Source organism: Thamnophis sirtalis, unplaced genomic scaffold (assembly GCF_051295495.1).
Source record: "Thamnophis sirtalis isolate CommonGarterSnake01/CBP01778 unplaced genomic scaffold, rThaSir2_p1.2 scaffold_2, whole genome shotgun sequence".
Lineage (NCBI taxonomy): Eukaryota > Metazoa > Chordata > Lepidosauria > Squamata > Natricidae > Thamnophis > Thamnophis sirtalis.
In genome coordinates, this window is record NW_028261382.1 from 161,023,468 (window position 1) to 161,047,359 (window position 23,892).

The 23,892-nt window shown below is 33.1% G+C and overlaps 1 protein-coding gene across 1 annotated transcript in view; it reads left to right on the forward strand.

The window, feature by feature from the left end:
• The window catches only part of CUNH18orf63 (chromosome unknown C18orf63 homolog), a 32,041-nt gene extending 8,835 nt beyond the window's left edge, over window positions 1-23,206 (forward strand). The window contains exons 2-13 of the mRNA XM_087707324.1: window positions 70-148; window positions 4,379-4,435; window positions 8,224-8,335; window positions 9,302-9,343; window positions 9,701-9,777; window positions 10,849-10,958; window positions 12,065-12,161; window positions 12,265-12,350; window positions 14,147-14,321; window positions 17,725-17,803; window positions 17,910-18,685; window positions 22,056-23,206. Coding sequence (XP_087563450.1) covers window positions 70-148; window positions 4,379-4,435; window positions 8,224-8,335; window positions 9,302-9,343; window positions 9,701-9,777; window positions 10,849-10,958; window positions 12,065-12,161; window positions 12,265-12,350; window positions 14,147-14,321; window positions 17,725-17,803; window positions 17,910-18,685; window positions 22,056-22,115 — 1,750 coding nt within the window. The 3' untranslated portion in view covers window positions 22,116-23,206. The remainder of the gene's footprint in view (window positions 1-69; window positions 149-4,378; window positions 4,436-8,223; window positions 8,336-9,301; window positions 9,344-9,700; window positions 9,778-10,848; window positions 10,959-12,064; window positions 12,162-12,264; window positions 12,351-14,146; window positions 14,322-17,724; window positions 17,804-17,909; window positions 18,686-22,055) is intronic.
• Window positions 23,207-23,892: the final 686 nt, after the last annotated feature.

The following is a 23,892-nucleotide window of genomic DNA, read 5'->3' on the forward strand; positions in this document are numbered from 1 at the left end:
ATATATACATCTTAATTAAAAAGTATATAATTATTAAGATTAGTGACAAGCTTTTAATATTTTACTTAGGCAACTCCTGCTGCTGTGTCAAGGTATAATTTCTTCGCCTGTTCCTGGAACATTGAATCAAATTTCAGTGATTATGACGGTCAGAAATACTTAATGTTATTAATTTAAAATAATAAGAGTTTCAGTTTATGCAGCTTAAAAATTTAAAGTCAATAGGAAGTTCTCACATACTCACATATGTCTCACATAGAGTGCTTTGTTTCAAAAATCATTTTTCCCCTTTTAGCCTACTGAAGGCAAGCAGATATATATATTTCACACCCTCAATTTATACTAAATTGATAAAAAGGGATCTAAGAACTTAACTATATTGATCATAACATATTTCATCTATTATAAAATACCCCTGATCAGCCTTTTGTTTTTCTTTATTCATCAACAGCAAACAATACTATTTTTGTTCTTCATCTGCCCTTTTAGTCTTCTCCCTTGTGTGTTAAATGTCTCCTGAATTTCATCTTGTTCTCTGTAAGTGAACAAAATGACTGGGTGGATTGATTTTATGTTAGTTTTATTTCTCAAATGCTGATTGCAGAAACATTTTGCTCAACTTCTGCAATTTAACCTATTAAGGAAAGAATATGTCTAACTTTGTCATGAAACCCAATCTTAATGTTTCTGATTGATTTCATAATCCCTGTTAATGTTAGGTTTGATTTCATCTAAAAATTGCATTACTCTTTTTATAGTAATGATATTAAGATTATAAACTTAATATTACTGTACTAATTATACTTTATAAGATTATACCGTAAAAACTAATACAAACTTGAAAAAAGGAAAAAAGAGCCAAAGATGCAAAAAAGAAAGGAAAATAGCGAAAGAGAAAAGGAAAATAAGACTATAGTAAAGGTAAAGAAAAGAAATATATAAAGAAGTGACTTCTCATCTATTCTCACAATAAATAAAAACAATTTTAGCAACTTATCGCCTCCTCTTAAAATACAACAGATGAGCTTTTCTTCCCATATTCCATCCCTTATCTATAAACAAATTCACAAAGCATGGTTATTTCAGTCTTGATGCCGGCTAAAGTCTATTAAGGGTTAGCGGAAAAAATAAAATCTATTTTAACTTTGATCAGATAAACCAACTTTATATTCCTTCCATTTCTTCTAACCATATTACTCTGTGTCCATTCAAATAATGTTGTAGAATTTGATATCTTCATTTTTTTCTTTGTTCTTATGAGTTTCTTCTAAACTTTAACAAACTGTTTTGTAAAACCAAATGTGTTCTTCCTCCATAACATATTTTACACATAAAGTTTCTGGCAGGCAGATATCACTTAACACCAGAGTCAATTTTTTTTTAAATATCCTTCATTATGTCCAATGTTAAAATATATTGCGTCATTCTGTAATTACTGGTCAACTTTGTGTTGTCCTTTAATTGTAATCTTTGGCTCCCTCTAGAGTCCAATTGTTTAAATCTTCTGTTTTTAAAAAATTCAAAACAAAAGCATTTTTCTATGGCAAGAATTCTTTATAATTAATTCAAAAAATAAATTTAGGGTACAAGGGTAATATTGGTACCCTTAGCTATTCGTAACTTTCTAAAATCAAAGTTTTAATTTCCTTTTTACTGTTCATTTGCTGTTTAAAAAAGTTTTTTTTTCAAAAACACTATTTTATTATATCACATTTTTTTTTGCAATCCATTGTTTTTATTTTTACAGTAAAAAAACCAATATTAACAAAAGTGATCTCATCCATTACATACAGCATGTCGTTTGATTACAAGTGTTTTTGCATCCATATTCTCAATTATATTTACAATCACAGATTTTTTATCTAGTATAACTAAATACCTCACTTCCATTGTACAATGTATATTCAATTACAATTAATATTTTTCCAATAAACCTAATTCCCTTACATTCTTGATTGTTTATATAGTAACAGTATACCTTTATATAATCACAGATCCCAATATGAAAGAGATTTACCAACCATTTATATTTGTATATCACAGTTTTCAATTATGTATAATTCCACCAATCAAGTATGCTTATGTTCATTATTGTCTTTGTACATCATACATTCAAACAAACATGTTATTCCTTCATTTTTCAATACGGTATTCTAAATAGTCACTTCATATATAGCATCCTGTAAATACTTTTTAACTCCTCCCTCTTCCACCTTCTCTTGTTCATAGAGCTTAGCATAGTAATCTTGTATATATATATATATATATATATATATATTCTCAGTGTTTCCATACTGAATTTGTCCTTGTTCATCTCTTAATTGGAATATTTGCTTCTCTTTTTTCAGTTTATATGCCAGCCATCTACCTGGTTTGTTTGCATTTTCAAAGTAATTCTGTTTAGCACCTCTAATTTTTTGTGCCAGTTCTTCCTTTTCCAGTAGATCCATTTTATATTTAATTATATCCATTTTTATTTTAACATCTTTTTTTTTGTGGTGATCTCTGTAACTCTCTTTCGAGTATTTTGTAGTCATTATCTAAAGCTTTATGCATTTGTCTTTTCTTTAAATTTCTCTTCCTTGTATAGTCTATTATCAGACCTCTAGTGACAGTCTTCATTGTATCCCAAAGATTCTGCATTGATGTATTTTCTTTCCTATTTTCTTTAAAGGAAAAGGCTAACTCTTTTTCCATTTTTTGTACAAAGTTTTTTTCTTTCAATATAGTTTTATTTAATGTCCATCTAGATCTTGTCCTTTGGCCTTTCCATTTAATTGTAATTGGATTGTGGTCCGCCCAAGTGCTTGCTCCAATCACAATTTCTTGTGCGTTGCAAATCAATTCTGCTGAAGCCCATATCATATCAATTCTGGAGAATAATTAATATCTATTTGAATAAAAAGTATATTGTTCTTTTTTAGCATTTCTTTCTTTCCATATATCTTTTAAATTTATTTCATCTATCATCCTGAAGAAAGATTTCGGAAGCATTTTTCTATTTAGCTTTGTTTTGTGTTTTTTGTAATCCTTGTTCTAGTTCACAATGCTATTGAAATCTCCCATCATACAAACATCAACATGGTCTAAGTCCAAGATTCTTTTATGCAATTTTTTATAAAATTCATCTTGTTTTTCATTAGGGGCATAGATTCCAATTAGGAGTGTTTTTTTGATATCCATAATTTCCACCATCAAAATTCTTGCCTCTTCATCTGCATAGATTAATTTTGCTGGAATATTATCTTTAATATAGAAGATCACTCCTATTTTCTTGCAATTCGCCAGTATTGAAAACATTTTCCCAAGCTTTGGTTGAGTTAGTAGGTGTTCATGTCTCTTTTGAATATGTACTTCTTATAGGCAGATTATGTCAAGTTTTAACTTTTCTAATTTATGAAATGTTTTCTTTCTTTTAATTGCTGAGTTAAGTCCATTAATATTGATTGTAATCATTTTTCTTTCCTACATATTTATACTTTATATACAGGGTTTATAGCTCTAGTAGATCTGGGTTCTCGTTGTTCTCTGTAGCTGTTTAAAAAAGTTAAGTTGTTATACTTGTAGTTGAAACTTAAAAAGGATTAAAGAAAACTCATCAGGTGCAATCAGACATGACCCAAAGGTTTATAATAGCTGAAAAGCAGTTAAGCAGCAATTTCCAAAAGTAATTAGAAAGGGTACATACTTAATGTCTGTTCAAAGGTCCAAAGGCAAACTACTTTTTTTTTTTCATTTATGTGGTATAGTTTTTCATTTAAGAGATTTTTTTTTTCTTATTTCTGAGGCTGTGGTAGTTAAAGGGTTGGAACCAGTGTTTGAGTTCCACTTTTTTAAATAGCTCTGTTGGTCACAGAGTTCTGAAGCAAATTAAAATTGAAATCATATAAGGTTGCCTTCAGTGGTTGGGTTATGACAGACAAATGGGGTGGGGGGTAGTGAAATCTCTCCTATGTGAATGTGCCCTGAATCTTATCACAACTTTGCATCAGTCAACTTATTTATATCAATAGTTCCTCCCTATTTTCCTGTTATTAAAGGCTATATTTTCTTAATTACAAATTTATATCTCAGAACCTCTGATTTGTCTCTATTGATTTCTTACATATTTTATTTAAGTTCTTTTTCAGACTAAATGCTCAGTGATTTTACATTTGGTTTCAATGTTTGACATGTTAACAGTAGTATTAAATGAGTTTCTTCTATTTAAGAAAATCTAAACAAAAAACTGCCAAGGGCCTGTCCTATAGTAGAAACAGTACCTTTCAATTGTATTTCCCAAAGAATTCATGTTTCAGAAGGATTTATTCAAAGAACAGGTAAAATACAAAAAAGTTTAAAAAGAAATATGCTTTAACTTATTTTTTGCTTGTTTTAGATACCCTTTTACAAATCAGGAACATTTCAAGCTTATATAGATAAACATGGAGCTACGGTAAGTGATGAACATTATTTATTCTGGTTGTTTTTCTGCATACAAGATGCATGTATCAGGGTGGGTTCCGGCAGGTACTACTGCCGGTTTGCTCATGGGCGTGCTTGATGTGCACTGCATGTGCATGCTCAGTGCAATAAAAATTGTTATGCACATGCGCAGAAGTGAAAAACAAGATGGTGGCACCTATGGCGCCCCCTGGAGAACCAGTTCGGGGACGTGGCAGGCCTGGGTCACTGCCGGTTCCAGCGACCCAGGCTGCCAAACTACTACCAGTTCGGCCAAACCGGTCCAAAGCAGTTGGAACCCACCACTGGGGTGTATATTGCTACAGGTTGGAAAATTACATTTTATTTACTAAAATTTGAAAAAAATGGAATGCTTGTTTATTGTAGTTGAGTTTTAGATATTTAAATTTCATTTTTATGACATTATGATATGGACATTTAATTCAGTACAATTCATACACTATACTGATGATATATTATTTATAAAATATTCTTCCACAAACTTGGCAATCTTTTCTGTATGAACTTCATCTGCCAGATTTCTTAGCAATTGACATGCTAACTGGACAATTGTAGGAATGAAATCTAAATATTTGGAAGCTGATCAAATTATGGAAAGTAGATATAAGTGGTGGCAGATCTGATGTGCAGGAATTCCAAGTTAATCTCTTAATCTACCTTAGAAATAATGTAATTATGTCACTATTTGACCAAAGGTGTTATGTCTTTGAGAGGAGGAATAACAATTAAAAAGGTGTGGGGAGCTTCTGGAAAACAATACTATTCTCATCCTTAAAATCATTACCTAAGCTTTTAAAGATGGCCTGAAACTGTGTTCCTGAAAATTGGCCATTGCAGGTATACTGGTATGGAGGGTTGGAAATTGAGTGATCGAGATATTATATGGTCCATGGCCATGAATTATCCAATCCTGAACTATAGGATCAAAGTGGATCTTTCTTTTTAAACTATGCTAATGTTGTAATAACAAAGTAGCAAAAATATTATTGAGTCTTTATAACTGAGTCAAACCTTGCAGAGAACTATGCAGTCAGGTTGATTGGTGAACAAGAGTATCCATGATAAACTAAAAATATATATCTTAGGCCATACACTCTATAGATGTTGACCAAGATTGTTTTACTGTAAATTTGGTGACATACATAAATGCAGTGGTAATTTTATGCTTCATGAATAAAAATATATGTCAATGAGCAGGATGTGAAAGCCTAATGGATCAATCAGAAAATAATAATATACATGTTTTTCTTCCAATTGTGGTAGAAAATGTGTATATCATTTTTTAAAAGAAGGAATTATAAGAAAGTAAGATGGGGAATACACTTTGAAAAGAGTGCACTTTGGGCTGGAAGCCATGAGTGAACTGTACAAATAGCTCACTGTATTTCTTATTGTGTGCATGCTTACTCTCTTTCTCTCCAATACAACTTGAGAGCTATTTATGACTCAGATTCAAAGTTCCGATGGTTGCCACCCCCCACAGTCACATGGCCGCACATGGGCAGTGGGCTATGTTTGTGATCATTTGCAGCATCTTGCGGTCACATAACCATGTTTTATTACATTTTTGCCAAAAACCAGCAGTTACTTCCTGTTTTAGGCAAAACCAGCTCCATATCAAACCATTGGTTAGTTTTATGACCACGGCAGTCACTTAGCAGCTACCACAAAAAAAGGTTGTAAAATAGGGCCATGTTGACTTACAGCCATAATGGGCAGGTTCCATTATGGTCATAACTCGAGGATTACCTGTAAGTAAGTGGTGCAGTGGTTAGAGTGCAGTACTGCAGCCACTTCAGCTGACTGCTAGCTGCAGTTTGGCGGTTCAAATCTCACCGGCTTAAGGTTGACTCAGCCTTCCATCCTTCCGAGGTGGGTGAAATGGGGACCCAGACTGTGGGGGCAATATGCTGACTCTGTAAACCGCTTAGAGAGGGCTGAAAGCCCTATAAAGCGGTATATAAGTCTAACTGCTATTGCTATTGCTATTAAGATGGTAGACAGCATCCTGAAAGTCTAAAGGAAGTGGGGGACAATTTCATCAATTTGCTTTCTGATAAGTGGTATTTTGTGTTCATCTGTGGCTCTCAAATCATGATCACCATATGAGACTGCTATATGTTTTAGATTTTATACTTTTTAATGTTCTGTTTATGTTCATTCCTCCAGTCATGGAATCTGCATAGGAGTAGCCTGACATAAATTGTATTACCCTGATTGTTGAGCTCTATTCTCCCTTAATAGCAAGGCTGGGAAATGGTGCGATCCTTATCAGTTGTAATGTAGCTCAAGCCATGAAAAACATTTAATGGATTCTCTTGGCTTTATTTTGCCTCCCACTGAATCTTATCTGCTTACCAGAAAAACAAGTATGTGATGGGACAAGCTAGGCAAGTGTAGGCAAGTGTCTGGAATGTGAGTTTTAGCTGTCTTTCAAGCTCTGCAAGTGACAAGTTGCAGATACTGAAATGTTCTGCACCTATGATTGGTTAATCAGGCTACTTTTTTAAAAGATGGCACATGCAACGACTAGTGACAGGACGCAGATAACACGGAGAGCTTGTGAAGATCATCTAGCATGTTGCAATACCTATCCTCCATGTCTGTAACCTCTCAATCAAGCTATTTCTGAATGAAGGTTTATGCTCTTTTGGAAAAATGCTAGCTCAATGTCCAAATTAAGCTGAATGGTGCCATGTCCTCTTATGACAGTGCCTGTAATCTCTGAGGATATTTGTTAGTATCCCAATTATTTGCACTAAGAGGAATATCCTTTGCCTCCTGATAAATGCTTGGTTCAGTGACTATTAATCTGCCTCAGTGTGTGTTTCAATATATGTGTACATGTATAGGTTTTGTGTTATGTATCTATAAATGTTTGATTTTTTTTTTAAACGTAAGTGCCCTAGCTCCTTTTTACCATCCACTTTGGGTATATCTGCCTTGCCTCTATCTACCAGAAATTAAGGTTAGGATGATAATCAGCTAAAATGTAACAAAGGTTCTTTTACTGGGCATATAACTCAAAGTAATTGTTTTAAATGTAAGGTATATATTTAAATCTGAATTCAGATTTGCATGAAAGGTTAGATAGTTTGATAATAATCTTTTGGCTGTCATGCCTGCAACTGCAATTTATTTCTCTGCAAAATATACTGAGGCACTGGAGTGAATTCATATTATTTATTAAACATTTTTCTTTGGATTGCATTCACCATATCATTAGCAAATTAGCTGCATTATGTTGGACCTAAATAAACAATCTGTACAGTAACTGATTTGCAAATGCCTTTTTCAGAAATATTCTATATATTAAAATCAGTGAAGCAGGTTATAAGACTAGAACAATCTCTGCCTGAAGGTCAGTCTAAATGCATTTTTGCTTAGTATATAATTACTATGACAGGAGAATAATATTGATTGAGACCAGTAGAGTGGAAGAGAGGATTTAACCTTTGCTCCCAATACAGCCCTAACTTTAAGTCTATTCCTATCTTGTTAATCATGAATGCAAATTACAGTCTCAATGGAACAACCAGCACGCTATCAGACTAAACTATCCTGTAAGGGTTATTTACTGAACAAAAAGCAGTAACGTGGTTATTATGTTTGACTCTTAACCATTGGAGAATACATTCTCCTCTGCTAGTTGGATTACATTTGATTAAATGTAAGGTATTCCATAATAATAATATTCAATTTCATAAGGAGGAAATTTTTGCAAAGAGAAAATACAATACAACTTGTTTTATTTATTAGGTAGGAATGCCAGAAAGAGTTACCCCAACTATCTTTCAAGTCTGCCTTTCTTATACTCTTAGAGCCAAACTTGCCCCTAACTGGAACCAAGCTGGTCACTTGTTGATACAAGGTAATTATTTGGAACTTATGATAGTGAAAATGTTTTTATAGTGTTAAATATTTTCTGCATGATGCATATATTTATTATTAGCTATAGTTGTTACAATATTGTTCAGTAAATCTGACTACAGGTAGTCCTCAACTTACAATGGTAATTGATCCTGCAATTATGATCGTAAGTCATGATGGTCATTAGGGTGGTTTATCAAGTGACTATGCCAATTTTATGTCCTTTATAGTGTCAACCGTTAAGTGAACACCATAGTTATTAAATGAATGTATTGTTCCCTGTGCATGTTATTTTTGTCAGAAATGATAAGTAAACACCAGCAAAAGCATCATAAATCATGATCTAATGTCCATGGGACACTGCTTATGGCTATAAATGTGGGTTGCTCGGTGATCACCCAAAATATGGTCACATGACCATAGGCCTGTATAATTTTAAGATCAGCCACTTCTACCTCCAATTCTTTATAACATCTGAAAAGTCCTCAAAACTGAAATATTTTATTTGTGTGTAATACATAATATTGCTTTATTTGTACGCAGTTATGGTCAACTCAAATATGTTTGGATACTGTTAAAATCTGCACTTTCCTCTTGAAATTGCAACCTAAATCTCTAATTAGATTAGCTAATATTGCTGAATTAGGTTATGATATGTTTTAGTTGGAGGAGAGTCTGGAGGCCAAAGATCTTTAAGCCTCTTTAAGAACTGATGGGACCATTCCCTCTCCCAAGGAGGAGTTAACTACTACCCAGAGCCAATCATGCTTCTCTCCCTGTGGCCATTTATCAAATAATACATAATAGTAATACATAATACATACATCTTTTATACATAAGGAACGTGTTGTGAAGCAAACACTACAGAAACAATGTATAACAAAATATAAACATATTTTCCTCATTATACATTGCTTTGGTATAGTTTTAACTGTGAATTATAATAAACCACTTTCATATTTTTAAGGGAGAAATTTTTTATCACAGATGGGAAAGCAAAATGCAGTTGGTAAGTACACTATGAATAAATATTTTTCTCACTCTTAAAGACCTGGAATTACCTTAGATATATTTTACACATACCCTGGGTTGGAAAAAAAGGAATGAAGAAAATCAATGGTATATCAGATGTAACGCACAGAGATTATCAGTTGAGCAACTGTTAGGCATATAAATTTATTTATCAAAACGTTTTATGATTGAAATCAAGACTGACACATCAATCGTTAAGTCACTTGGTCAGTCCTGTTTTAGAATTCAGTATAATTTTTGTCTTATGCACTTATGGGGAAAATATATGATTGCATAAGGTACATAAGGGATATATGAAAATGCTGTATACTGGACATTATGAATTTTATTTCAGTTGTGGATATTAGTGTATCCGAAACTCAACTTTGCATCAGTGTGGAAATATGCAGGATATGTTCATCACCACCTGAGGTACAGAAATAATATAACTTTTTACATTTGCATTTTATGGATGCTTGTGTATCTAGGGCTTCTTAAAATTCTTTTTCAGAATAAAACAATCAACAATTGTTAAGCAGTTCATCTCACTTTTTAATTTCTGTCTCTCCTCTTTTCTCCAAACTATATGTATTCTTGTGGTTTAAAGAATATGTATGTATGTATGTATGTATGTATGTATGTATGTATGTATGTATGTATGTATATACATTTTTCTTTAATAATTACATTATTAGGTGAATATTTGCCAAGAAAACAAGTATTTTTAATATATCTTTACATCTCTTAGATGCATACAAAAATTATCAGGCATAATTTTCATCTTACTGAAGAATTGTACTGGTGATTTCTGATATATCACTGAAATTTTAAATAAAGGTATCCAGGAATTGAGAGAGCTAATTAGGTGTAAAGTTTAAGGCATCAGTCCAGAAATCAGGAGAGTGTGAGTTCTAGTCTTACTTTAAGCCCAAAGCCAGCTGGATGACCTTCGGCCAGTAACTCATTCTCAGTCATTGTAAACAGGCATGGCAAACCACTTCTGAAATCTTGCCACAAAAACTGCTAATCCAGGCATATTCCAAGAGTCAACACTGACTTGAAGGGACCAAAAAAGAAAAGAAAAGAAAAAACCAACAACACAATCTATAGGTATATTTCTGACGATGACCACAATCAGGGTTTACTGGTTATTTTTAACTTATTAGAAAGAAAATGGGTAGTTTAATTTAAAAACATACGTTTTTCTTTTAATGCTATAATTTATTTTGATATGTGTATTATTGCAGTAAATTGTAAATCACAGATCCATACTGAGAATAATTTCAAAGTCTGAAAGGATTTAAATGACTGCTTTGTATTAAACAGGCATCCCTTAATTTTATAGCATGATTTTATGAAGGGATTTAGTAATTTCAGTTACAAATGTAATAACTAAAGCTTTTAATGAAAGTTTTTGTGCAATATTATTTTAACATACATTACATTTTATACTTTTATACTTAACCTTTCAAAAATTGCTGTATTCATTTTTTTCTATTTTAGCTTGAAGATTTTGATATTTCAACAAACATCATAAAGAACTTTAACAACGATACTACTGCAGTCATTTCAGAAGGTTCTATTTTAAGTAATTGGTGTTATGTTTTACCAAGGTGTGTTTTTCATATTTTACAAGGAATTGTATTAAGAGGAACTAAACTTTTCCTACAATATAATTTTATTACAGTAAAGGTATTAGTGATAGGAGCCACTAAGAAAAGTTTTTCATTCTCAGAATTTCATGAATATTTAGACTATTTTTAATACTTTTTTTTAAAAAAAAAACTACTTTGAGAAGTAACATAACAAAGCAAATATCTTATTTAAATTTGAACAGGTTTTTTGAAAACTCAGTATAATCTTTAGTTCTTTACACTTAATTCTAAATGACAAGTTGACACCTGTGAGCGAGGCTACCATACAGAAAAATTCCAGTTGTATGGTTTATTTTTTTGGATATTAAAAATGCCAGAACATCAGTCAAGCAACATATTTGGGAATTACAAAAGGGTTCCAGTAAACTGTATGCAGGTTTGGTTTTTAACAGCCTTGCCTCTACCAACTTCATTTCCAATGTGATATTACAATAGGACTTTTTCATTAGTTCTATGTGTAATACTAATGAGGGGCAGATGTTGGTATATCACTTGAGCCACGTTTCTGCTTTATTGGATTGGTGAAATGGAAATAGTCACTTTGTTATTTTATGGTATGTCTTTATAGACATATTTGAATAACAGGTCATTCCTCTTTTATGGAATTTTCCACGCAAGCAATCTCAATCCCATATTTTATAACTCTTAATCAGCCAGAACATTTGCAGTAATCTAGTAAATTATGATGCCCAACTGTTTTTAGAATTTGGTGTCCCTTTTAACGTTTACTTTAGGCTTTTGGATTGTTTAAATCCAGATGTGTCTACTCTTTTCAGATGCTAAATGCTGATTTATAAAAATAAACTATGTTAATATGTATGTATATAATTTTATCTTTACAAGTTTCTATTTCTATATATTTTATTCTGTGTCTACTTTTCCTCCTTATGTCTACCAGTATATTGCATTAAATAAGATATAGAATGTGACAAATTCAATTTCTTAGCTTATTTTAGGGTAATAGAAGCCCACATTTTTTAACCTAGTTTAAAATATCTGTTACATAATTATGGTTTCTACTGATTAATACTAATTTTCCAATAATCTTTTTGTATCTCTGCCAGTATGAAAATGGGTCAGATAATGAGTATCAGTCACTTAATTCCACCTGATTCTCCATTTCATTCATACAGTGATTTACAGTTACACTGGGAAAATCTGGTAAGGGTATACTTATGTTTTTTTTTATCATTCATTGATAAATAATAAATCAATTGACAAAATTATTGCTATGTATTATCTATTGTATATATTTTATCTTTAGTATGGCTACCATCTGCCAGAGGATTCCCAGACGTACTTCAGCATTTATTTTAAACTTATAGGAGAGCAATTCTTTACATATCCTTTATATGTTGTATTTGTTTGTGGGGCCTTCTTAGGAACATGAGCCATGATGAGCCAAGATTATAGTATTAAAATATGCTATTAAAATACTCTCTTACTGAATATTTGCTGTAAAGTTAAATAAATATTTGTCTCTTACCACATGAAAAATAAACATTTGTAGTCATAGTCATCTCTCATTTATGAGATAAATGTAAAATAAATCAATGCATTTCCAATATAAACTGAGTTTCTTAAAGCAGAATTCTGTGCTATAATTGTAAATTCTCTGCATTTTGTGTTTTCGCATATAGAAACCCATCTGCAGCCATTTTTCTTTAGAAGTTAGTGAAGTATAAATACCATCCATTTATTTATTTCTTCCAACTTTCTGCATCATGGTCAGTTTTAAACTAACTGGAAAGTTTTGCAAAACGCTTCAAAGTTTGTTTAGAGCAGGGCTATCAAGCTCGCAGACCGCAGACTGGATGCGTCACACACTGGCCACAGCCATGCCCGGTTTAGCAAAGGGGGGAAAAGTCCCGATACATCACATGACAATGCCGTGATGATGTGAGTTTGACACCCCTGGTTTAGAATATACAAGTCTGAAGGCAAACAATTAACTTTGGCTTAACTCTGATAAGTCTATATGGCTGTAGGTTTCATACCAAAGGTGGGTTCCTACAGGTTCGGACCGGTTTGGCTGGATACGTAGTAACTCGGAGGGACACATGACCATACCGGTTCTATCCTGGGAACCACCATCTTTATTTTCTGTTCTGCACATGCGCAGAACATTCTTAATTGAAAGAAAGTAATTTTCCCCTTTTTTTAATGATGTGCACATGCCAGTCCCAGAGAGGTCCCAGAAATGGGCCGTTTTTTGCAAAATGGGGGTGTTTTTGCCTTCCCCCAGCTTCCAGAATCATTCTGCAGGCTTCAGCAGGGCTGGGGGAAGGCAAAATGCCCCTGTTTTTGCAAAAAAGTGGCCTGTTTTCCATCCATTTTTTGCAAAAACGGGGGTGTTTTTGCTTTCCTCCAGCCCTATTGAAGCCTGCAGAGGACAAAAACTTTTTTTTCTTACTGGTTCGTTTGCAGGCATTTCCTTAGCTCTGGCGAGGCTGGAGGGGCTCCCCTTCAAAACTTTTCACCATCATTTCGGTGGGCATAGCTTGGTGAGGGGGTCATGTGACTGAGTGGGCGTGAGTGACATCAAGTTGGTCACGCCCACTCAGTCACATACCCCCCATCTAGCCACATCCACTGAACCGGTAGTGAAAAAAATTGAAACCCACCCCTTTTCATACCCTACCTCATCTGTATCTAATGATTTGCCATTATTATGGGCAGTTGCACAGTTAGCCAGAAGTTTAGATTACATTTGGCATTTCTGTCCACCTAGCAAGTCCTTCCTAAAAACCTAGGTTAGAGATATGTTGTTTAATTATACTAAAGGTATCATTGCAGGATGTAAGCTATTTCAAATAAAGCTGTCTTTGGCAATTGATTGATGGTGACTTTATCATCGTTGATGATATTCAATTGGTGCTTCAGATGTTTTAGGATCTTTCCCAAGGCACCTATTACTATTGATGCCATATTTGCTTCCTTGTGCCACAGTCATTCTACTTCTGTTTACTGGTTTCACTGCATCTTCTTTACCATCAGGTAATGTGCAGAAAGTACTAGTAGCAGATTTTACTCGCTGTCATGACTTTAATGAATCCCTATTGTTCAAGAAATTGTGTCTGATGCTTTTTAATATCAATTTGTCAAATTATTTATTTCATTCCTTAATACTGATTCAGATATCCTTCCAGTTGCATCAGAAGTCAGCCCATACAGTACTTTCCTAGAGCAGATTTAGAAGTTATTTTAAATTCTTTTGTTACTGATCTGAATGCTGTCATTCCTCATATATGTGGATTTCCTTTTAAGGTGACACAGAAAGCAATGTGTACTACAAACAATTTTATAATGGCATCTGTACAGGTAATATTGTGTATAACGTTTATTGGCATATACTTGATTAAACATTGAAATAGTCAATTATCTTCACTTTTCTCAATATATCTTTTCTAATGCTTTATTATGATAATTTAGAAGGCAGCTAAAGTGTGATAGTAAACATGTAGAGCAGACATAGTGATGTAACTGGTATATCTATAAATAGCTAAAATGATTCCTTAAGGACTAGCTAAATGCAAATTCTGATTACTATGCCACATATTTTTCTATAGAAACCTCCAGAATAAATTTAAAAAATGACTTCCTTGTAGAATTATGCACTAATTACTTCCAGATGGAGTTTTATACCAATATTATTATTTGATAGCAATCAGGCACAAGTCTAATCTAAATGAATAATAGAAATAAGGGAGAAAGAGCTGACAAAACTGTTTATTGGTATTTTGAGATGTTCCATAATAAGGCTAGATACTCAGTAATTTCTAAAAACTGCAGTTGAATTGTATCTTAAATCAGTTGGGTTTTCTTGTACCTATTAGCTGTTGATCACATTACACCTTAGCATTGCCTGTTCTCTACAGATGTGGCTCTGAGGTTTTACATAAGGGCTTTGTCTAAAGGTTTGTGCTTATACTTTATTTTCCATCCATTTTTAAAATCTCTACTGTATAAATATGAAATATAGTAAACCAAGATGGCTCTTGCTATTGATTTAGTTATTTAGAATGCATACATTGCCTAATATTTTTTTCAGTGATGGTCAAACATTAAAAAATAAAATAATATTCTCACCATGTTACAGTAATGGAAAAGAAAGAAAAAAGAAAGTTGGACGCATGAAAAGAAGCATTTAAGAATCTGTACTGTCTTTGGCTAGTAATTGAAGGCAGGTTATGCCTCTCTTCATTTATTTTAGTTCAAAAGCAATGAGTACTGTTTCTGGCACAAAAGTAAAAACAAGCTCCCTACACCTGACATTTTCTGGATGAGAGGTGGAATTTGATTACATCATTTTACATGACAATCTTCCAGGGAGGAAGGAAATATAACTAGCTTCCCATCTGTCCATAGTTAACAAAGAATTCTAGATACTTCTGGAAGAAATTCACCACACCAAGCAGTGATGAACAATGGAATTGATACTGAAGGTGCTATCAGTATGTAGATGGCATCTTGTCCCATCTTTACTATGAAAACAGATGCTGTATCATGCCCGGTCAGGTACTAGCTATATATCTGATCTGTGCTGAAACCTGAAATGAAAACATCAATGCATTCAATCTGAACAAGGCTAAAGGGGTTTAATTTACTCTGTTATCTTATTCAGAAATGCTTAACAATAGTATCTTTATTATATAGTGGAAACAAGGTAATTCATCTTAGAAAATATGTTTTCTATGATATAGCTGCTAGGTGTTATGTCAAAATTTCTCTATATCTTACTTTTGGTAATATAGCTTTATAGTGAAAAGTGCTGATACCAGCAAATTCAATGAAGCTAGAATGAATTATAGATAGTCCTTGACTTCCAACCATTAATTCAGCGATCATTTGAAATTATACCAGTTTTGAAAGATGGGATTTTGGACCTGTGCCTGAAGGCACAACCATTGCAGCAACCCTATTTTCTTTCCATTTATGCCCTTTTAGCCCTCTGATTCCCAGCTTTTGATTGCTTTTCCTGTTTCCTTTTTTTTTTGCGCAGTGTATACCCATCTCCATCCAGGATCTCTGTGCAAACAGGTGTTTGGGCATGCTGTGGCTTAAAGCTATTATTTCCTTTCCTTTCTTCTTTTTCAAAGTATGAAGCCTGCAAAGTGCAGCCCCTGTACCCTCTTTTCCTCTCTCCTATCCCTCTCTTCTTCCCTTAGCTCTCTCCTCTATTTCCCATTCTTCATCTCATTTACTTGATGTATTTCAGCTTCTGAGCAAGCTCCATTTTATGTTGATGGTATTTATAATTCCTTTTCAATATACATACTTAATTTTAACATGTATTCTCCCCTTTTTTTAAAACAATAGAACAAAAAAGTATGTGTATGTATGTATGTGTGTGTGTGTATGTATGTATGTATGTATGTATGTATGTATGTATGTGTATATGTATATGTATATGCATATTCAATGTACTTTTAAAACCCTCCCCACCCCAGCCTAATTTTGGCTGAGATGTACACCTGATTACAATTCCCAGTTATTCTCGTCATTATCTTTATATCCTTACATGTCCAGTTAGTGATTCTGTCTTTAAATCTCAATAGTTTCCCATTGTAGGTGTATTTCATGTTCCCTCTCAATCTTAGATTAGATTACCCTTAATTGTCTAAATGGCAATCCTCGCTGTTCAATATTCATTACAATTCTCTTAATCTATTATATAGAATAACAGCGGTAAACATCTCACTTTATTGATCATCTTAAAAATTCTATATATGTCCATGTTTATATTTTAACCCTTGCTTAGTTGTCCTTCTATTGTCATATTCAGTCAATTCACAACTCAGTTTAATTATCATATATGAAAGTGAATCACAGACCTCTGCTTTACAACCTCCTTGCAGGGGCAACTCTGTAGGCTGCCCTGAGCCTTGCTGAATGATGTAATCTTCCCAGGTGACATGTGGTGAGATGGGTAGAGGGCTAATCCTATCATGTCCTGAGGGCCATGTCTTAATCCCATCACCCTGGAGCTGAAGGGGTGGGGGTGGGAGCTGCAGGAAGCTGCTTTGTCTTTAAAAACATGTTTCTCCTTTTCTCATCCAGAGAAATATAATATTCTGCCGTTTTAATATTTCCTAGAATATTTCATTTTTCTAGGAGAGGGGTGAGTACTAACTTCCTACACCAGGAAAGAGGGAGTGAGAGTAAAGGAAGGCGCCAGGAAGGAAATTTATGTGACTTGGAACCTTCCCATTGACTTTGCTTGTGGGAAGCCATCAGGGAAGGTTGCAGATTGGCGATCGCATGACAGCAGAACATTGCAACCTGTCATAAATATGAACTGGTTGCCAAGCATCCATCCAAATTTTGTTCACCTGATCACAAAGGCACTTTGAGGAATAGCCATAAGTTCTTTCATTCAACACCTGTCGTTGACAGCAAAAGTCATTGAATGAATGGTTGTAACTCAAAGACTATCTATACAACTATCATTCCAATACAGTTGATTGGAATCGGATTATTGTTCACTTTCAGTCTCTCAGTAAAATGTATAGGTCCATTTGAATGGATTTTTATCTAGGGTCAATTTTTATGAGAAGATTATAGTATTTTATGTGCTACTAATATCTAGAAAATTACATTTCGTATTAATTTTCTGATATTGCATTACTCATTTATAATTGTTAATTCCAAAATATTTACATATAAAATCAGTTAGTGTTGTATAATGTGATTAAAATTGTTCTATTTGGTTCCTGTGTTTTAGAAAGCAAACTCTAAACCAGCCAACCTTACTGTAGGAAGGAACTGCAAGGTACCTTTGACTCAAGTAGTTCCAAAGAAAGGTATTTCAAACTTTAGGCATGTAATATAAATAATAGCCACAAGGTGGAGCTTAAAGTCAACCATCTGAAAACTGATATTTTCTTTAAATATTACATACTTCTGCAGATGATGAGCATGTTGGAGTAGGAAACAAAAAAAATATTGGACAACAGTGGAAAACATCAGAAAAACCTGGTTCAACATTGAAATCAAATGACGCCAAGAGAATCATACCCATTTTCAAAGGAAAGTTATTGCAAGGGGATAGGCAGTTCACTAAAAGAATCCATGAAAAGAAAAGAAAAAATGTTTCAAAAGATTTACCAAAACTAGTAACAGATCATGCAATTTCTAAATCAAATGTATTCAGTCCAAATGCAGATCAGATTAACAAATCACTACCTGATACATCATTTCAAAATGTTATAAATAAAAGTGTTTCTCAGAAGGTGAGAAAAAATATTAGAGCTAACAAATTTCTATTAAAAGAAGAAAATAAAGATGTTGGGTATCCATTAAACTTCCCTTTACTTAATGGAACAGTTTTAACGAAACATTCCAGTAAAACCAAAGCTACAAAGCTACATTTTTCTTTGATATCTGCTGATAACCAATCAAAGCATCACACAGCAAGCATCTCTCAGCTTTCGAATAAACCTGCACATCTCAGTGCTGGTCAAAATATTCTGTCGAAGAAAACTAATGAAATAGCTGAAGGAGCTTTTAGAGTATTTCAGAATCGGATACAAAATCCAATGAAGGAAACAAAAACAAATGCTTACAGATTAACCAGTTCAGGATTTGAAGGAGTGACAATATCCAATAAATCCAAAAGAAAAAGAGATTGGAAGGAATCAGTGTACTATCAAGACATCACTGAGACCTCAAACCCTCATCTGCAGGTATAGTAAATAAGATAGATGTCCATAACATGGCAGCCCAAGAACGTTTCATTATACCGATTTATGCAATTAGTAATAAAAAGCAAGCATGTGACTGCTGAGTTCCATGTATATACTTTTAGTATGTTACTCCTCATGCTTAACCAGAAATTTGTAATGACACTATTGCTTTTTCATATGAAACTGTGGTCTATATGTATCAAGTCAATTAATCAAATCAGATCTGAGATATACAGAGAGTGGGCATGGTGGCCTAATGGTGAAGACTCTCACCTTCCACTCGGAAGGTTGAAAGTTCAATCCTAGATAGCAGCAGATGTTTCCTCGAATGCAAAGAAATATGGGAACTCCACATGGCATCAGGAAGGGCATCCGGCCAGTAAGCACTCAGCTCCATCCAGTCGCCCTGACTCTATCCCGAATTAAGGGATTACAGGGTCATAAAAAGGGAGTATTTGAGCTATACAGAAAAGTTATGTATTGATTTTTCTTTAAACATTGGTCTGAACCAGATATTGATAATGCATTGGCAGTGAGCACCAGGATAGAAAACCTCCTGGCCTGTATATCATGAGAATCTCTGAGCTTCTTAAATTAAAAGTATTGATTTGTGCAATAGCACAATATAAAATTAACTCTTTGTTACCTTTCATGAAGTTCCTTTTATAGGTTATAAATGAATAAATCTTAGAAACTGACTTTAATAAGAATAGTTAATAGGAACTATAGGACATTAGATGGCAGAAAATATTAGTTGTTATAACCTTTGAAAATTGTATGTTTCTCACAAAAGCTAATTTAAAATATTATAACCTGCTGTACACTTCTTTTTAATTTTAGGATACATTTATTTCCATTATCAATCTTTCAAAGAAAAAAGTTCAAAGCAACTTAAAACCTTTTAATATTCAGAATCAATTTCAGGCCTAGGAACTAACTTGGAAAAATTATCAACTTTTCCAAATTTTTCTCTGAATTTCTATTGTCTTATATAGACACAAACAGAAACAGAGAAAGTGGTTGTTAGGAATATATTTTGTTTGTTTGAAAATCAACATTATATGAATTGATACTGATATGAATATGCAATCTAATGGCTGATATCCTAAAAACTGGTTGTAGAATTGAATATTTTAAGCTAGGAATGTAAAACTGGTACCATGTAGATATTTCAGTCTGATCACCATCAACCAGGATGATAAACAGCTGGAGGATTGCTCAAAACATTTGTAGTCCATCCCAGTTGTATAATCTGGGGGATGGCAAATAGCTCTCTGGATTTCTATTGCTGATCCTAAGGAAACTATTTCATGTTGCATAAGAATGAATGACCACAATAATTCATTTAAGTATTTAATGATTAATGTTATACATACTTCTGAATTTCAGTGTAAACGTCAAATATATTGACGTTTACACATATAACCATTTTAGATTGATATTGTCAAGTCATTGATATTCCAAATTTTGTTTATAAAACTATTTGGAAAATAATATTAGCATGCTGTTTCATACTGAATTGAAGTCTGCATTTTTTAAAAAGCTATAGAAATGTAAGATTAATAATAAAGACCCAGAAAGAGAGAGTGATAAAGCAATTGCATTCATCAAGAAAGCTGTAAACAAGATAAAGTGATAGTTAACTGTCACTTTACTTCATCTGGCACAGGAAGCATAATTATATAAGACATGCCCCACATCACAGTTACTACCCACAATCTCACAGTTCAGTGAAAGGGAGACATCTCGTTTTGGAAATTCAGCTTTCTCCTTACCCGGGGACCACCTATGCATTAAATTTCAAATTGCTTTCCTGCCCCATTATTCAAATTAGGTAGTGCTCAATGGTCCCTTCAAATTAGAGAGTATGGAGTAGCAGAGTTAAGTCTTATTGGTATATTGATGGCGTCCCATTCTAGAATTATGAGTGACCATGCCTGGAAGTTCCATGTAAATGCTAATATAACAGACAAGAATCCTGTGGAATAATATTAATTACTGGCCTAGATATTGAATCATTGTCACCCTCCCCCCAACCACCTTTTTATCAAGTCCCAACAAGAAAGACCAGGGCCACTGCAAAATAATTACCCCAAAGCCCAACACAACCAGACAGCTCAAGTTATCATGTTTGACCATAGCAAAAGATGCCAACATGTCCAATAGAACTAGCAGAATTACATTCCTTCTATATAGGTCATCTTTTGAGATAAACAAAGAAGACTCAGCCTCATACCCTGAGAGAAAGCCTGAAAGAAGTAGGTCCAGAAAATAATTTTGCAAAAATAAGTCTCAAAATCTTTTACTAAGCTATTTTCCCAAGAAAAGCAACCACATCATTTTGGATCAACCGGTCCAGGATGAATATTATTATGCATAGTAACGAATGAAATAAAATAGATTAAAACAAGACTAATTGAAAAATAGCTGTACAGCTTTTATAAATATTTGTTCACAAATATTCATATTCGCATTCCCTGTTCCATATTCTGATTTTGTGTTTTTTTATTTATATCCAAAAAGGCGAGGTTGTACACAAGCAACAAAAAGGATTTTTTTTTTAAAAAAAAACATACGTTTTTAAATATAGCTTTAAGCCTTGAGCACAGAAAATAATGTTGATCAGACTTTCCATTAAACGAATAAAGAGCCAGCTCATAAGAAGAAGAATATCAATCCAGTTTTGTAAATCTGGGTCAGCACAGTCTTTTTGTCTTTCCACTCTTCTTTTTTGCTCAATAAATTCAGAGATTTAAATAGGGATAAAATCCATTTTTTTTGGTTTATAATTCATCATGACATCCACATCTTTAAATCATATTACTCTTCCCAAAACTATTTTGGCATACATAAATCAAATGGGATGACAGTAGATCAGGTTCATATCACATAAGCAAATGTGCCTCACTATCAGCCTAATGAAATTCATAGCCATCTCCTTTTAAACTTTCTTTGACGTGTCCATTGAATATTATAAAATATTTTTGAATAAATCTTATCTTAAGGTAACAAGAAATGTAACAAGAAATATTCTTTAAGATTATTAAGTTTTGATTTGTTAGTATAGTATAAGGATCCCCCTACATAAATTTGAAAAAACCCAAAACTCATTTCACTGCTTTTTCAGCTTTTATTTTAGCTACATGGTTGTTGATAGTAAAACATTTAGTTTTATGCCTAAGATGTACTGGATACTTTGATTACTTTTTAAATCATAGCTTTTGATAGACAAATGAATGATAACAAGCCAACCATTATTGGAAAATCATATATGTATGTGTGTGTGTGTGTGTGTGTGTGTGTGTGTGTATTGGTTTCTTTAATTTCTTAAATATAATTTACTTTAATGCTTAATATATTGCATTGACAGGAAAAAGAACGAAGCTATGCAAAACCTAAGAAATCAAGAACCAGTAAATCATCAAAGTAGAAAAAAGATGCAAAAGAGAAAATAAGCAGCAGGTTTGTGAAAACTATGCATGAAAGGGTGGTGGTGGTGTTTTCATTTAAGACTTGAAGTATTTAATTCATATTGTGCTTTTCCTGTTTCATGATTGAATAATTTATGATTAGAAAATGGCCAAGTTCCAATTTCTTTCCCACAGCAGTCAAGAAACCATATACATTCAAACAGACAAATAAGTCTCCTATTCGTGCATAGAATCCAACTCATGCAACATAGTTATTCTATGTGTAAATTAAAATTACTGATTAAATTTCTAAGCTGCCAATAACGGATATTCTCTGAGCAAATACGGTAATACACATGCTTATGAAATGCATTGAAAATAATGGAAACAGTAAGGCAATAACCTCCACTATAGTTCTTATGTTCTGAATGTATATTTAGTATGACCAAACAGACTGCTATTATTCATATGCAGTGCTAACTGTAGCTTAGTTCTACATCCCAGCAGAAAGAAAACCATGAAGTGCTTGGTGCAGATATACAATTTTAATTCTATGCATTAAGAGGAAGAAAGAAATAGGATTCTGGTTTATTTTATTCAAATCCTGGCTTATCATTCAATTTAAACCAGGAATTATAATTATAATAAAATTGTAAACATATTGGTCATCTGTCAACTCCAATCTAAGGCAGCAATGACAGGAAAAGGTGAAGGACTGCAGGTGCAACAAGAGTTTTCCACTTTCACTCTAAAGCATATATTCAATTGTCAGCACATGTCATGAATTATGGTTTATTTACTATTTCCTAATGGGATGAAAAAAAACCTCCAATATTTGTTCACTCAACAAAAGTGATTTGAAATAGTGTTTTTTTTCTTGCTGTTGTTGAAAAGATAATTTTTTGTTAAAAGCATGAATTTAATTCTTAATACTTCCTTTAAAAGTTATTATTCAAACTGTTTTTATTAATTTTTGAAGATTTTGTTTCATATTTCCTCTGTCCTGTAAAGAAACCATACTTCTCTTATATAGACAAAACAATAGATTTATGTGATTATAAATCAAAATACACACTGCTCTTCAAAAGTTGTTACATAATTATTGTAGTTGATTTGTTCCTCTGAAAAGTAATAAAAGAACATTCTTGTGTACTTTCCTTCCTTTCTGTATCAATATACAATTCCTAATTTTGATTGGTATATATGATCATAAATGTGCAGTGTGCATCTATAATATATCAAGAGGTTATTCAAAGAAGTTATACATATGTAATAGTTATAAAAATGATAACTATATAGAGGGGAACCTAATTTAATTACCAGGTTTTTTTAGTGTATTCAAACTTAGGACAGTGCTGAATGGTGACCACGTGATGTCCTCACTTTATGAGGTCTGGGATTTCTTAACAACAACAACCTGGAAGTGCTGGAACTGCTGTTGCTAAATGACTTTATGACTGTGTCACTTAGCAACAGAAATTCCAGTTCCAATTGCCTTCATTAACTGAGGACTATCTGTAGTGTCCATTGTTAAAAGTCATATTTCACAATACAAAGCAAGTTCCTTTTTGCATATTAAGATCCATTTTTTACTAAATAGACTAAGGTAAAATACAGCCTATTTTGGCATGTACTTATATTCCTTGGCACGGAAATAGACAAGATGCCCACTTTGAATGTGTTGAAACAAAATTTTGAACAGTTTCTGCAAGAAATGCATTTATAATGCAGCAGAGACTAAGGTACTCTAAAATTATACTAAATACCATATTGTATTGATATACAGCTTAGCTTGTG